Source organism: Crotalus tigris, unplaced genomic scaffold, assembly GCF_016545835.1.
Source record: "Crotalus tigris isolate CLP2741 ecotype Arizona unplaced genomic scaffold, ASM1654583v1 scf7180000024506.7606697, whole genome shotgun sequence".
NCBI classification, from domain to species: Eukaryota; Metazoa; Chordata; class Lepidosauria; order Squamata; family Viperidae; genus Crotalus; species Crotalus tigris.
Window position 1 is genome coordinate 2,607,261 of NW_024100678.1, and position 14,746 is coordinate 2,622,006.

The following is a 14,746-nucleotide window of genomic DNA, read 5'->3' on the forward strand; positions in this document are numbered from 1 at the left end:
AAATTATTACAGAAAAAAAACTGGCCATCAGAGCAGATAAATAGGTTTCTGTGCCTATTGCCTTGCTTAAAGGGGAAAGTTGCTCTCTGGAATTCGTGTGCAGCCTAAAGTACTCCTAATCTGTTGAACTACAGCTCCTAGCCTTCTCCAACCACATTGGCGTTATTGTAATCTGAAGGACACCAAATTGTGGAAGCTTAACACTGACTATTCAGAATATATGGAAATAACAGTTCAATTTAGATTATTGTTATGGGTAGTCATAAAATCATGTGGGAACTTCTTGAACTCATAACTTTCTGTTTGACTAGAACAATATTACTGGCTTAAAATATTCAGTGCTCTGCCATCTTACCTCTTCATTTCCTTTCTGTCTTTTAACATTTTCCCTTTAACATTTCCCCTCTTATCACCTCCCAGGAGGGGGAGACAACTGCCAAACAACCTGTCTCAGCCTCCCTCCCCCTCCCCCACAGCATTGTTTGAACTAAAATCCTACATTGATCTTGTGGCCCTGTGCAATGAACTGAGCAACAGATCACAAAAGCTTATGCCTTTTAATGAAATGTGTTAATTGGAAAAGCTGCTCTCAGACTATCCTTGATTTTGTTTTGTAAATCAAACCAAAAGAGCTGACCTACAATGTCTGCAATAATTTAAAAGCATCTATAAATCCAAACTATATAAAAAAATAAACCTTAAAAAAATCTGTTGCCTTCCAAATTCACATCTTGACAGCCCTAGAAATCTCAGTCTAGCCAATCCATGGCCCTTAGTCTAAGGCGGCTCAGACTGTTTCTGTGTGTGTGTGTGTGTGTGTGTGTGTGTGTGTGTGTGTGTGATTGTACACACACATAACATACACAATATATGAACAACACATGAATCAAATAAGATTTATTTTTTAAAAAATGAATCATCCTAGTTGTGTATAGACTTTTAAAGATTCCAAGACTTAATTTTTCCAGCCAAATGCAAGCAAAACTTACAAAACTGGGTCTGTTGATAATACGGCATGTTTTTACTTTTAGTCACATATTTGTCACAAATGCTTACAGTTTTACAACTCTGAAAATATATTAGGCAAACAAGTCCTGTGATCTCTGTTTTGAACAATAAATATGAGTATTTACTTTGCTTTAAACTTCTGTGCCCCCAAGTCCTGCAGCCTATTGCCAATGAAGATCTAGATGATGAAGATAGTTTCTTAGCTTCTAGTAGCAAATTGTTCCCACAAAGGATAGTCACTTGCAGTTTATGCTTGAATCATAGCATAAATTATCTGATATATTTGCAATGGGCTTAGAAAAATTCTAATTTCTGTAGCACCATTATGCTAGCTCCTATTTAAGGCATAGCTAAAATTGTTTCTAATTTCCTGTCATGTTTATCGAACAAGCTTATTCTGAAATTTACAGAATCTGGCCAACACATCTGTCATCTAATACTAATTTAAAAGGGATAAAAGGTTCTAGTTTTGACCAACAGAAATGCAATCATCTACTTACTATCAGTAATGAGAATATGATATTTGGCCACACTTTTAAAATGCCTGCTTGCCAGTTTGTAATATTCCTTCTTCAATCCTAGCTACAAGGCTTCTTCTGTTCTACATCTTTGATATTATATAGGTTTAGTTTTGCTGAACACCAGGTCTGTAGAGGTAGATTGATAAAGAAGTTGTATTGAATTAGCAGCCAACTGATCACTAAGACTAATGTAGGTGTAAGGTAATGTAAGTGCTGATAAGTGTAAACCCATATAATATTGAAGAGAATTATACAATTCTTTATTCATGGGAGAGGTATACTATGTTTGGATTCCATTACTTTGCTTATAGTACCATTCTGACTGTGTGTATTCAAGAAAAAAATAAAAAGTTCCTAAGGATTCTCTTCCTGCCCTCATACCATTCCAGAATTTATACTTTCCATATCGTCCTCTTAAGTAAATCAGATCCCATGTGCTGATGTCACTGTATCTTTGGATCTTTTGGGTTTGTTTTTGGATCTCTGTGTTGCTAAAGCTCTTTTTTTCCTACCTGATCAATACTGCAGCCATCTGGAACCAGAGCTATATTCTCCTCTTTAGGCTGTCCACCATTCTTGTATATTGCAATATGATTTGTTCTGTCACTTCCAACACTGTCAGTGCTGTGGGCCAGATGCTGATCATTGTCAAGGCTATCCTTTGCTTCCTGTAGATCTGCTTCGGCTTCTTCCATTTCACTGTTACTTCTAACTGTAGAAGGATTGTCTAGCTGAGGAGTAGTTTCTTTTTTCATGTTCAGGCAGCAATATGAAGCAACAGCCAGGAAGACAGCAGACAACACAACTTCTGATCCAGCCAAATAGAATATAATTTCATATTTCTTGAATGAATCCACCAGTCGCCCTGCGATTTTGAAACAAAGCATAGCATAGTTGCATTGTAATCTGTTCCAACAGTTTCATGTGGATGTCATATAAGGTGCTTAAACTTGCAGCTTGTAAGTTTGCAGTTTTATAAATGTAGAACTTCCATATGGCCTGCAGTTAGTATGAATTCCAAACATGCACATAAACACATTTTTATACATCCCTCCTTTCAGTCACAGAATTACTGACAGGGCTCCACTGGAATCACTATAGAAGAGATAAAAATAGCATTTCTGTAATGTGGAGATTTATTTATTTATTTGTATCCTACCTTTATTATTTTTACAAATAATTCAAGGCAGCGAACATATCTAACACACTTTCCTCCTCCTGCTTTCTCTACAACAACAATTCTGTGAGGTGGATTGGACTGAGAGAGAATGACTAACCCAGCTAACTTGCATGGCTAAGGGAGAACTTGAACTTATAGCCTCTGCTTTTTAGCTTGGTGCCTTAAACACCAGACCCGTGGTGGCGAACCTATGGCATGTGTGCCACAGGTGGCATGCAGAGCCCTCTCTTTGGGCACACGCGCCATTGCCCCAGTCCTAGGCCTTCAGCTGGGTTTTATAAAACCTTTTCGCTTTAGGCCTCTGCCACTGTGTGCCAAAAAAAAAAGGTTAATTAATCAATCAATTTCAACTTCTCATGGGAAAATAAAAGATCTCGCAAAGTTGGAATTGATTGAACTTTTTAGTCCCACCCAGTCTGCCGTTACCACTGCAGCCATGGCCACCCAATTGGCCATGCCCACCCGGCCCGATGATACATGTGGGTTTTGGGTTGCAGTTTGGGCACTCGGTCTCTAAAAGGTTTGCCATCACTGCACTAGACCAAACAGGCTCTCCCATTAAATCCTGTATGGGGCTTTCAAAATGATGTTGACCTCAGGTATCCATGGGCATTAACCTGACCTAATGAGAGTTATGTGTGTCCCTAGAGTGGCACATGCCATACCTTTGCTCTGCAAACTGCATTGGTTGCCAGTTTGTTTCCAGGTCCAATTGAAGATGTTGGCTTTGACTTTCACATTATTTGAGGACCACCACCCACTGACATCTGCCCATCCCATTAGGTCTGGCAGAAGAGGTACGCTACAGATGAGATGGCTGCATTATTTTTAACATCAATTCTCTCCACTATCTTGTTAATAATAATATTGCTAATGTTTTTAATTGTAGTTTTTAAATTTGAATTATATGGCTGATTTTACTGTAAATCGTCTTTACTGTGAGATGGGTAGCTATATAAATGAGAAACAAAACAAATACATAGGACTAAGCCTTGATATGCCCTATTCAAAGGAAACTCTACAAAAGAAAGGTGGTTAGACTTACCTGCTGAGGGTGGTCCAATGAGCACAGCAACGGCCTCAATGAGCAAGTTAAGCCCAATTGCGCTAGAGAATTTCTGTGATCCAACAATAGTCATGAGAACTTCAAACTGCAGAGCTCCCACCATTCCATAGGAAATACCAAAGAAAATGCAGAAGATGACCAGGGATGTGTAGGTGTTGGCTCTGGCACTAAAGATATCCGTCAGGCCATTGAAGAGCATTGCAAAACTGAACAAGTAGGTTATATGCGGTCGTATCCTCTTCATCCCAGCAAACATTCCACAGGATGGACGGGCAAAAATATCTATGAAGCCAATGATGGACAAAAGAAATGCTGCCTCTTTGTCAGGTATTCCTGTGTCTTTGGCATAGTTGACTAATAGAATTGTGGGCACAAAGAGGCCTAAAACCATGATGAATTTGGCGATGGTGTAAATGATAAAACCCCGGATTTTGAAGATAGAAAAATTTAATAAGCTTTTCGTTTTCTTGGCCTTTTTCTTCTTCAATTTCTTGGGTTTCTTAAAATTGTCCAGGGTGCCATCTACCTCTTCTGCTCTTCCTCCCATTGGCAACATCTCTTTAGTTTCACAGGTGTCCGTGACTTTCTCCCTTGTCTTCTTAATGTCAATTGCCAAGGGTCTCATGAGTGCTCCACATGTGCAGCAGTTCAGGAGGAGCCCCCCCATGATGAGGAATCCCCCTCGCCAGCCAAACTTTTCCAGCAAGACTTGACCCAGTGGAGAAAGCGCTGAAAGGAAGACTGGGCTTCCAGCTGCAGCTAGCCCATTGGCTAGTGGCCTGCGCTTGTCGAAATAGGATCCTAACATAATCAAAGAAGGCTGGAAATTCAGAGCCATTCCTAAACCTGAAAAAAATTGCAAGAGGAGCAATTGATGCAAAGACATCAACTCTCAACAAATTCAGGGTTCCTATATTTGAAGGAAAGGTCCCCCCCCCCAGGAAAATATGCTATTTAATCTAGCTTAATCAGTGCAAGTTGTCCTTTAACACAAGGACACAAAAAACCCCATGAGGTAGTCCTCAACTTGCAATCACAACTGAGCCCAAAATTTTTGCTGCTAAGCAAGACATTTGTTAAGTGAATTTTGCACCATTTTACACCTTTCTTGCCACAGTTGTTAAATGAACCACTGCAGTTGTTAAGTTAGTAGCCTGGTTGTTGAGTGAATCAGGCTTTGCCATTGACTTTGCTTGTCAGAAGGTTGCAAAAGGGGATCACATGATCTCGGGACACGGCAATCGTCGTAATTGTGAACCAGTTGCCAAGCATCTGAATTTTGGTCATGTGACATGGAGATGCTGCAATGATTGTGAGTGTGAAAAACAGTCATAAGTCATGTTTACCAATGGCATTGTAACTTCAAACGGTCACTAAATGAACTGTTATAAGTTGAGGACTGCCTGTATAGTCCAGTGTATGATGCTGAATTACAATTCTCGGAATCATTTCTCACTGATCATACTGAGCCTTCTGAGAACTTTATGCAGTATTAGAAATATCTAGGGAACCATAACTCCCCATGTCTGCTTTCCACACTTACTTAAAGCAATTTCTCTTTACAATCAGTAGGAGCATATAGGAGCTTCTCTCAAAACTCGAATTTGAAGTGTAAACATTAAGGCAACATTTTATGGCATACATCATCCTGACAATATTTCAGCAATATCATGCTACCTATCATTTTCTGAAGTAGACTTGCACAATGGAGCTTCTTCCCATTTTGCAAATGCTCACCTGTCAGCACTCCAGCAGACAAATACAGTTCAATGATGTTGGTGGTGAAGGAGGCCAGGATCATTCCAGAGGAAGCCAGGAGCCCCCCAACAAGCATCACAGGCCGACACCCAAACTGGTTCACCATAATGCTGCTCAAAGGTCCTGCATGGGATCCAAGAAATCAGAAAAGAGGTAGGATCAGAATGATATGAAATGAATGCAAAACCACAGCAACATCCTAATGCCAAATGGCAGATGATCTTAAGCTGGCTTGGATTTGTAAGGAGTGATGATACCTTTGCCATTACATGTTTTTTGTGGAGATTGAGAAATTTAAACTTTGCATATGTATTGTCATGACCGGGGGGGTGGGGGAGGGAATGACTGTGTAACAGATACAGATTTTTGCTTTCATGATTAGCAATGATTGTGGGTAAGAGTTTTCCCCAATCAGGTGCTGCTAGCAGGATTCTAAGTCCCAGCTGCCTGGGTATTGCAGGCTGGCATCACTGCAGGTCACTCAGTTCAGGAAGAATGAAAAACTGTAAGCTTTAAAATGTAGCGTTATACTAAAATATTAACAAGTAAGACATTTTGGAGAACTGCAAAAGTGTCTAGTTTGTTACAGAGCTTTGATTGTATCTTATCCATCTTCTGGGATATATTTAAATTGTGATAAAGAATGTCAGCTTTGATTGTCATAGGCTGCATTCCAACAGAAAAAAAAACTGTTGGGAGCTGTGGCAATGGGTAGAGCCACCTAAACACTTATGTCACACTCTTTTCTTTTTCACTCTGTTTTGCTGAAATAGTCTTCCCTTTCATTTTCTTTCTACACATTTTCTAGGGAAAGGACAGTATGGTTTTGCTATAGGTTTGATTGTAGCCTTCATAAAGATTTTTCTTTAATTAGGTAAGGCTCCAGCTTTAATGTTTGGCTGGGAATAAGACTTTCTGTGCTTCACTTTCCAAAATTGCAAGGAAGCCCTGCAGGATGATTATTAAGAATATAACATCACCCATGATCTAAGGCATGGTTCGGGAAGCTATTTTTAGTTTGTGGGGTTTACTATTTGTGTTTGTGTGTGTGTGTGTGTGTGTGTGTGTGTGTGTTTGTGTGCATGCGCTGTGTAGAATGAATAGAGTTGAACTTTTCAACTTTTATATATATGTACGTATGTATGTATGTATGTATGTATGTATGTATGTATATGCATGCATGTTGGTGGGTGTAGGGATTTTCTTTCTTAACATTTCCCACCTCCCCTCCCCAAAATGAATAAATATTGGGATTGAAGACTTTTAAAAAGCTCAGTGGATAACAGTGAGGTAACAGTAGCAACGGCCTGTGAATGGGAATGAGGGAAGAGAGATGGGAAGGACTGACTTTTGCATAGCCATTCTCAATAAATAGCTAAAACTTTGATGACATTAGTATGGCAGTATGAAATGTTCTTCCAAAGATATGGAGATATCTGTGGAATTCTTACCTGTTCCATACAGCATGGCCAGCATGATGGATGAGATCCAGGCTGTGTCACTGTATCCCACATGGAAATCATGCATCAGGTCCTTGAAATAAATGCTCACTGCCTTTGGAAACCCATAAGAAAAGCCAGTGATGATGAAACAGCCTAGTAAGACGATCCAGCCCCAGCCACCATCAGGAGGCTTTGCTTTCTCAGGCAGTTGCCCTTGCTCCACATCATCTCTGTCCATTGCCCAAACAAAGAGAAGAAACCTGAAAGCAAGCAGAGCAAAAACAGAACAAGAATGGTCACAGCAGCAGAATGCAGAGATGGTCAATAGACCATCAGTTGCTTTGGGCATCCTCCTCCTTTTTTTTGTCCATGTAGATCATTTTCTTGCCCCTTAAATTTAGGACTCTATTTTCCAACCTGTTGCCCCCCCCAGAGAGGTTGGATATTAGTATTATGAATTGATAATATAGTTGTTTTAAAAAAGCAGAGCACAGACAAAACATTTTCATTTTTAAAACGTTGCTTTTTAAAACCAAATATTGGGAATGAATGAATGAATCAGCCTTTATAAATGTCTTCCTCAGACAGTAAAATTCATCTTTGAAAATGCATTGGTCGTCTCAGGGGTCCAGACTAAAAGTTCAGTCCTGGCTAATCTTAATAATCATGGATAGTAAGAACCCACTGAGCTAATGATAGGCCCCAAACAGTGTTCTGACCATATCCTTCCATGCCATAGCCTGTGTAAATACAAGTGACCTTACCTATCACCAATGTAACAGCATGGTTATCAATATGAAGCTCCAAAACACGCCAGCTGAGGGCCTTTATGTGTGCGTCATTGCCCCAAAAGAAACCTTTTCTTCAGATTACCTGTCTCTACTTAGGCATGAAGACGAACCAGTGGTTCAGTGGATTGTATGACTCACCGAATGTTGACTTTGTGTCAGGCTTCCAGTGCTAAATACAAAGGCTTAAAAGTGATTTTAGGTCTGGGCAGTGGTGGGATTCAAATATGTGAACAACTGGTTCTCTGTGTGCATGCTATTTCTGGAAGTCCACTATGGGCCTGGACAACAAAAAATTAGCTACCGGTTCTGCCGAACTGGTGCAAACAGGCTGAATCCCACCACTGGGCACAATGATGATAACTCAAGACCCATTAGGTAGAGATTCTCCACATAATGGGTGAGTGAGATAGCCCTGGATACATCCTTATTATAGAATCAGAAAATTGGAAGGTGCCTTTTATGTCATCTAACTTCCTACCCAATGCAGGCACCCATAAGAAAGCTCCTTTATAAGATATCTATATATCTATAACTATACCTGTACCCAATGGTGGGATTCAAATATGTGAACAACCAGTTCTCTGTGTGGATGCTGCTTCCGGAAGTCCATTCTGGGCCTGGGCAACAAAAAATTAGCTGCCGGTTCTGCTGAACTGGTGCGAACTGGCTGAATCCCACCACTGCTTGGGTGATTTTTTTTATCTGATTGATCACTTGGTCAACTGAGCTTGATTGCTTGTTTTCTCCTGATCAGTTGGCTTACAAGAAAACTCCTACAAGAGCCACAGATTACTCACTAGTACTTTAAATAATCTGACGTGGTCAATCTGTATCTAATTACATCACAAACCTTGCTGGTCACTATCAAGATTATTGCACAGGTAGTCCTTGACTTAAGAACCATTTGTTTAGTGATCATTCAAAGTTACAATGGCACTAAAAAAAAGTGACTTCTGAGGTTTACACTTATGACTGTTGCAACATCCCAAAGATCACTTGATCAAAATTTGGACGTTTGGCAACTGGCATGCATTTAGGATGGTTGCAGCGTCCCTGAGTCATGTCATCAGCTTTTGTGACTTTCTGACAAGCAAAATCCATGGGGACTCCAGATTCACTTAAGAACCATGTTACTAATTTAACAACAGCAGGGATTCACTTAACAATCATGACAAAAAAAGGTTTTCAAATGGGGCAAAACTCACAACTGTTTTGCTTAGCAACATAAATTTTGGACTCAATTGTGAACATAAATCAAGGATTCCCCAAGTACAAAAAGCCCTCAATTACATGATAGTTTTTCTGTTGGGTGTTATTTTGTCTGCTTGCTTATTTTTTCTTTCTTTTTTTCTTATTGTGTTTTTGCCTTTTCCCGAACTATCTAAATCAGTGGTTCTCAACCTGTGGGTCGGGATCCCATTTGGGGTTGAACGACCATTTCACGGGGGTCGCCAAACAATGCAGTCCACCATTTCCCCCCCCCTTTTCCTTAGCTGTGCTACTCCCTTTTATTCCATTGGCTTTTGAAAGCCAATAGAATAGATTCTCTTGAATAGAATCTAATTCTATTAGCTTTCAAAAGCCAATAGGAATTGTCCAGGCTGTCTCTGCCCTGCTGAGCCCGCCAAAAGTCCCATTCTGCAAACGGTGCTGCATCAGTTGAGTAGTCCTCGACTTACGACCGGTTGAGTAGTCCTCGACTTATGACCAGTTGGGGGTCACGGCATTAAAAAGGTTGAGAACCACTGATCTAAATCAAGACCAACAGACTGAAAAAAATAAACATAAAAATTAAATTAGTAATGCTACCCACAGTAAAGATAGAATCTTCTCAGTGATAGTCTGTCTCTCACAGAAATTGGTCTTGAGAAACATTCCTGCCTCCGTTAATAGCTATTTTAAATGGCCTTTGGAGCTTTTTTTTTTCTTTTGACAGTGGATGTTCAGATCTTCAAACTTGATTCCCAGCCACTTTTGAGTATTAAGTTGCTCCAATACTTATGGAGCTGACCCTGAAGACAAAATTCTATCATCACGTAGTTTTTTTTTTAAACAGGGCAGTATCTGGAGAACAAATACAGCAGCCATTTAGATTCTGGGAGTTTCGTTAGTTGTTTTTTTGTTTGTTTGTTTGTTTGCCTTCCTTTCTGATGCCTGCATTGGACTTCTATTCATCTTGATATTTTATTTATCAAATTTATATAGCCACCCATTTTACAGGCTTGACTCTGGGTGAATATACATTAAACAAACCATTAAAAACAAATCTAAAACAATAAAAACCAATTAAACATAAATACAGGTAGTCCTCGACTTACAACCACAATTCAGCCCAAAATGTATGTTGCTAAGTGAAACATTTGTTAAATAAGTTTTGTCCCATTTTATGACCTTTCTTGCCTCAGTTATTAAGTGAATCACTGCAGTTTTTAACTTAGTAACACGGTTGTTAAGTGAATCTGGATTCCCCATTGATTTTGCTTGTCAGAAGGTCATAAAAGGCGATCACATGACCCCCCCGGGACACTACAATAGTCAAAGCATCCAAAGTTTGATCATGTGACCAGGGGGGAAACGCTGCAATGTCGTAAGTGTGAAAAACCATCATAAGTCACTTTTTTCAGTGCCATTATAACTTTGAATGGCCACTAAATGAACTGTTGTAAGTCGAGAACTAGCTGTATAAATAAGACCATGGGAGATTGTTCCATATACTGGCATAATGCAGGACTGTAACTAGATTGTTAGCCTGGCATTTTCAGAAAATTGATCTCATTTTACAACATCAATCCATTTGTCCGTCTATTTCTCAATAACCTTTTTCAATATTTACTACCTGGGAGTAGTGTAGATCCTACTACTGAGCTATGTTCCTTCCCTATATCATCTTTCTAAACAAATACACACAAGCACATACATCCGCTTCTCTTTCGGGCTGTAAGTCATATATTTTCAATAATTCAAATATCAGCACAAGAGTTTTTTTCCACTGCTAAACCTGTTACTGTATTTATATTTGTGTACAATTTATAAAATAAACTAGAAGGCAAATCATCAGGAAAAATGATTATCCCTGAATAAGTAGATGAAGAAGATTCTGAGCTTAGTGACATTAATTCAGAACAACAGGATTGATTGATTAATGGGCACATAGCTATAGTTTTAGGGAGTGCATGGTTTGCATGCCTTCTCTTTGCTGCTGACTTGTACATACATGTAGGTAAAAGGTTAAATGGTCTAAAAATGAATGGATTCAAAAGTCAGAGAATTTAGTCTCAGATCAATAAATGATATATGTACACATTTCTGTACACCAGAATCCACAAGCTAAAGAAGTTCTTCATTCTTACTCCCAAGAAAATTAGAGAGCTCTGCATTTGAAGTCATACAGCAGCAATATGTAAAACTAATTTGGGGGGAGCTGTTATTAAATTATTTTCTTTTTCTAAGTTTAATAAGACAACAACAACTAGATTCAAAAGCTTTTAGGGCAAATTAATTTGGCCTTTACTGACATACCAATTTACTAAGGTATCAGATCAGTACTTAGCCTTAATGAATACTAGTTGGACATCTTCCATTGCTCAGCAAAGTGAAATGGACTCAGTAATTGTGGCTGTAAGTGCACAGCTGGAAAACCTGAAAGGCCAGGGTAGGGACAGATCGTCATGGAGTACATCTATCTATGTGGTCACTAAGAGTTGACACCAACTTGATGGCACATAATCATTTTTTAAAAAATCAAAATTAACAAGACAACAGATAAGTATATTCATCTTACAGTGAAATAATACAGTGTTGTCCATATAAATATACAGACCTGGCTACTCTGTGGCTTTCCTTTCCAAGGAGACGAACACCTTTGAGAATCCCCTCTTTCAGTCAGGTATAGTTTGAGGAACGAAGGAAGGGATATTTCTTTAACTGGCTCAGACCATGACAATATAACTCATGGAAGAAGCCTTCTGCTTAGAGTTTCCTAGCCAGAAAGTGGGATCTCAAAGTTTCAGTGGCTGAGAGTAGTAATCATCTAGGTGGCTTCTAGGCTGGATCCTTAAGATTGCCCTGGAGTTCAAGGACCAAGCTGTTCAAAGTGCATGGATGTGGGTCAGCAGCTGCTTATGTTGTGAAAGTGCTAAAGAAGTAGAAGTTGCTTTAGCAGAAAGAAACAACTTCATTATTTTTAAGAGGCTTTCCCAGCCAACGGGAACAAAAAGATTTATAATTGGGCCAGAATCCTCTGAGGAATTCTGTTTCTCCCCAAAAGGAGAAAGCAGGAGAAGGTGCAAGGACCCATTAAAGATTTCTGCTTAGAAGACTTCCTGCAATATTTGAAGAAGGGGATTGGTTTGGGTTCATCAGACTAAGATAAACTAATGAAATATAATGAAGTTGCACTAGCACTGCTAATACGATACAGTAAAGTAGTTTGGTCTGAAAGGAAACAACAAGCTACAAACCCAGCATAAAAAAAATGGAAATAGGGCAGGATGTGGAACTCAAATTCAGAGCTCTGTTGAATTACCAAAGGAATTCATATCTATTACCTGATTACAGGAAGCATCAGATAATCACCCCAAGACACAACTCCACTTCCAAACCATTTTTCCACTTGGATTGATTTCCTTGAGACTTTGAAAAAAAAGTTCAGAGAAGAGCAACTAAAATGATCAAAGGCCTGGAGACCAAAACATAGGAAGAACAATTGCAGGATTTGGATTTAGCTAGTCTAGAGAAAAGAAGGACTAGGGGTAACATGACAGCAGTATTCCAATATTTGAGGGGCTGCCACAAAGAAGAGGGGGTCAAATTATTCTCCAAAGCACTAGAGGGCAGGACAAGAAACAATGGCTGGAAACTGATCAAAGAGAGAAGCAACCTGGAATTAAGCAGGAACTTCCTAACAGAGGACAATTAACCAGTGGAACAGCTTGCCCTCAGAAATCGTGGGTGCTCAATCATTGGAGGTTTTTAAGAAGAGACTGGACAGCCACTTGTCTGAAATGGCATAGGTTCTCCTGCTTGAGCAGGGGGCTGGACTAGGTCTCTTCCAGCTCTCTTCTATTCCTTCCTCCCTGCCCCCTCAATTAAAAGAAAGATAAGTAAAATAGTAATTCTAAACATTTTTGGTCTGATTTTCCCCATTTAACTAAAGCTAAAGCCAAGGTAAGTAAAGTAATGATTCTACCAACACATAAACTCTTTCATATTATATGACAGTGCACCTTGCTATGCTAGATAATTAAATTTACTTAAAGATCCCATTAATGAAAGAATCACGAGAAATTTATAAGACTGATAATAAATTTAGAGGATTTTTTAAATTTAATTAGGCTCAAGCACACTAGTCATGCTTGACTTTTGAGGATTGCTACATTATTTTCCTTCCTTCCTTCCTTCCTTCCTTCCTTCCTTCCTTCCTTCCTTCCTTCCTTCCTTCCTTCCTTCTTTCCTTCCTTCCTTCCCCTGGGTAATGTAAAACAATGTCTCCAAACATAAGAACCATAAAATCAACCTAAAAACCATAAAACTTAGAGGCTCAGCAAAAGAGTAATGACCAGGTCCAAGGTGCAGTAGCATCCTATGCAACCATCTGCATTTCTTAAGTCTGGTGAAAGATGAAAATCTTCACCTCTTTCCAAAAACAACATCAGAGAAGAGACTGTTCTGACTGGGGCAGAAAGATTGTCCTGTTCTGCTCCAACTTCTCTTCATTTTCTCTTAGCTTGTGACTCGTGCAGGCACCTTAATCGGTCCCAGTGCTTCTCAGTCTTGACAACTTTAAGATGTGTGGATGACCAGCATCGAGGGGGGCAGAATCAAATAAAGCCATAGAGCAGTGGTTCTCAACCTGTGGGTCGGGACCCCATTTGGGGTCCAACGACCATTTCACGGGGGTCGCCAAACAAGTCTGTCCGCCATTTTTTCCCCCTTTTCTTTGGCCACGCCCCTGGCACCCGATGATGTATAAGTGGTTGGGGGTCACCACAACATGAGGAACTGTATTATGGGGTCACGGCATTAGAAGGGTTGAGAACCACTGCCATAGAGGGTGTACTAGTGGAAGGCTAGGGACAAATCACTATAGAGGAAATCTATTTATATGATCACTAAGAGTTTATATCAATTTGATGGTACATAATCAATTGAGCCAACAGGAGGGAAAGCTCTATCCTTAAAGTAAATACTTAGGAAAGGATTCTGAGGGCACAATATTAAAAGGGAAAAATGGTGGGAAAGTAAGTGGGAGTGAGACTAGATCCCTCCTATAAGCTGGCACTACTGGCACCAGTGAGCCCAGGGACTTTTAATACCTGCCCTCCCAGAAGTGAAAGGTCTTGGCTTTTAAGCTGCTAAGCTTCTTAACTTCATATTCACCTTCACCCCCTTCCTTTATCCAAACGTTCCTGTCACAGAAAAGGACTAAGAGCCCAGGTAGGGAAGGCAGCCTGGAAACCGGGCTTAATTTCTCTTAATAAGGCTAATCGGCTGAAAGAGCCACAACAGGTCTCTCTGCTTCCCCTCTTCCCTCCCACCTATCCAAGCTCCTGAAACAATGCTGCATTTATGTGGAGGCCCACATGAGGCCTTGAAATGCAGACTTTTCTGGGGAAGGCAAAACAAGTTTTCCTGATGAAAATGAGCAACCCCTGACCATAAAAGCCAGGCATATTTTCAATTAAACTAGGTTTAAAGGGTGACTGACAGGTGTTTTACTCTACCCAATTGAAGTAGAAACCAAACTCCATTCAGGTGGATGGACAAGGGACATGCTTGTGTGACAAGAGAGAGGGCAAAGGGAGGTAAATGCCATCTTTCTGTCTGTGTCTGTCTGTCTGCCTTATCTCTCTCTCTTCACACACAACACACACATCTGTCTGTCTGTCTGTCTATCTATCATCTATATCATCTATCTATCTGCCTATCCATCTATCCATCCATTTATTATTTATCCATCAATTATCTATCTAATTTCCTTT

General features: G+C 39.8%; 1 protein-coding gene across 1 annotated transcript in view; it reads right to left on the minus strand.

Moving 5' to 3' along the window:
- The window catches only part of SLC16A8 (solute carrier family 16 member 8), a 16,741-nt gene extending 4,862 nt beyond the window's left edge, over positions 1 to 11,879 (minus strand). The window contains exons 1-5 of the mRNA XM_039333645.1: positions 11,587 to 11,879; positions 6,985 to 7,235; positions 5,513 to 5,656; positions 3,755 to 4,621; positions 2,042 to 2,394 (exon numbers count right to left, since the gene is read on the minus strand). Of these exons, the coding sequence (XP_039189579.1) occupies positions 2,042 to 2,394; positions 3,755 to 4,621; positions 5,513 to 5,656; positions 6,985 to 7,213 (1,593 nt within the window). The 5' untranslated portion in view covers positions 7,214 to 7,235; positions 11,587 to 11,879. The remainder of the gene's footprint in view (positions 1 to 2,041; positions 2,395 to 3,754; positions 4,622 to 5,512; positions 5,657 to 6,984; positions 7,236 to 11,586) is intronic.
- Positions 11,880 to 14,746: the final 2,867 nt, after the last annotated feature.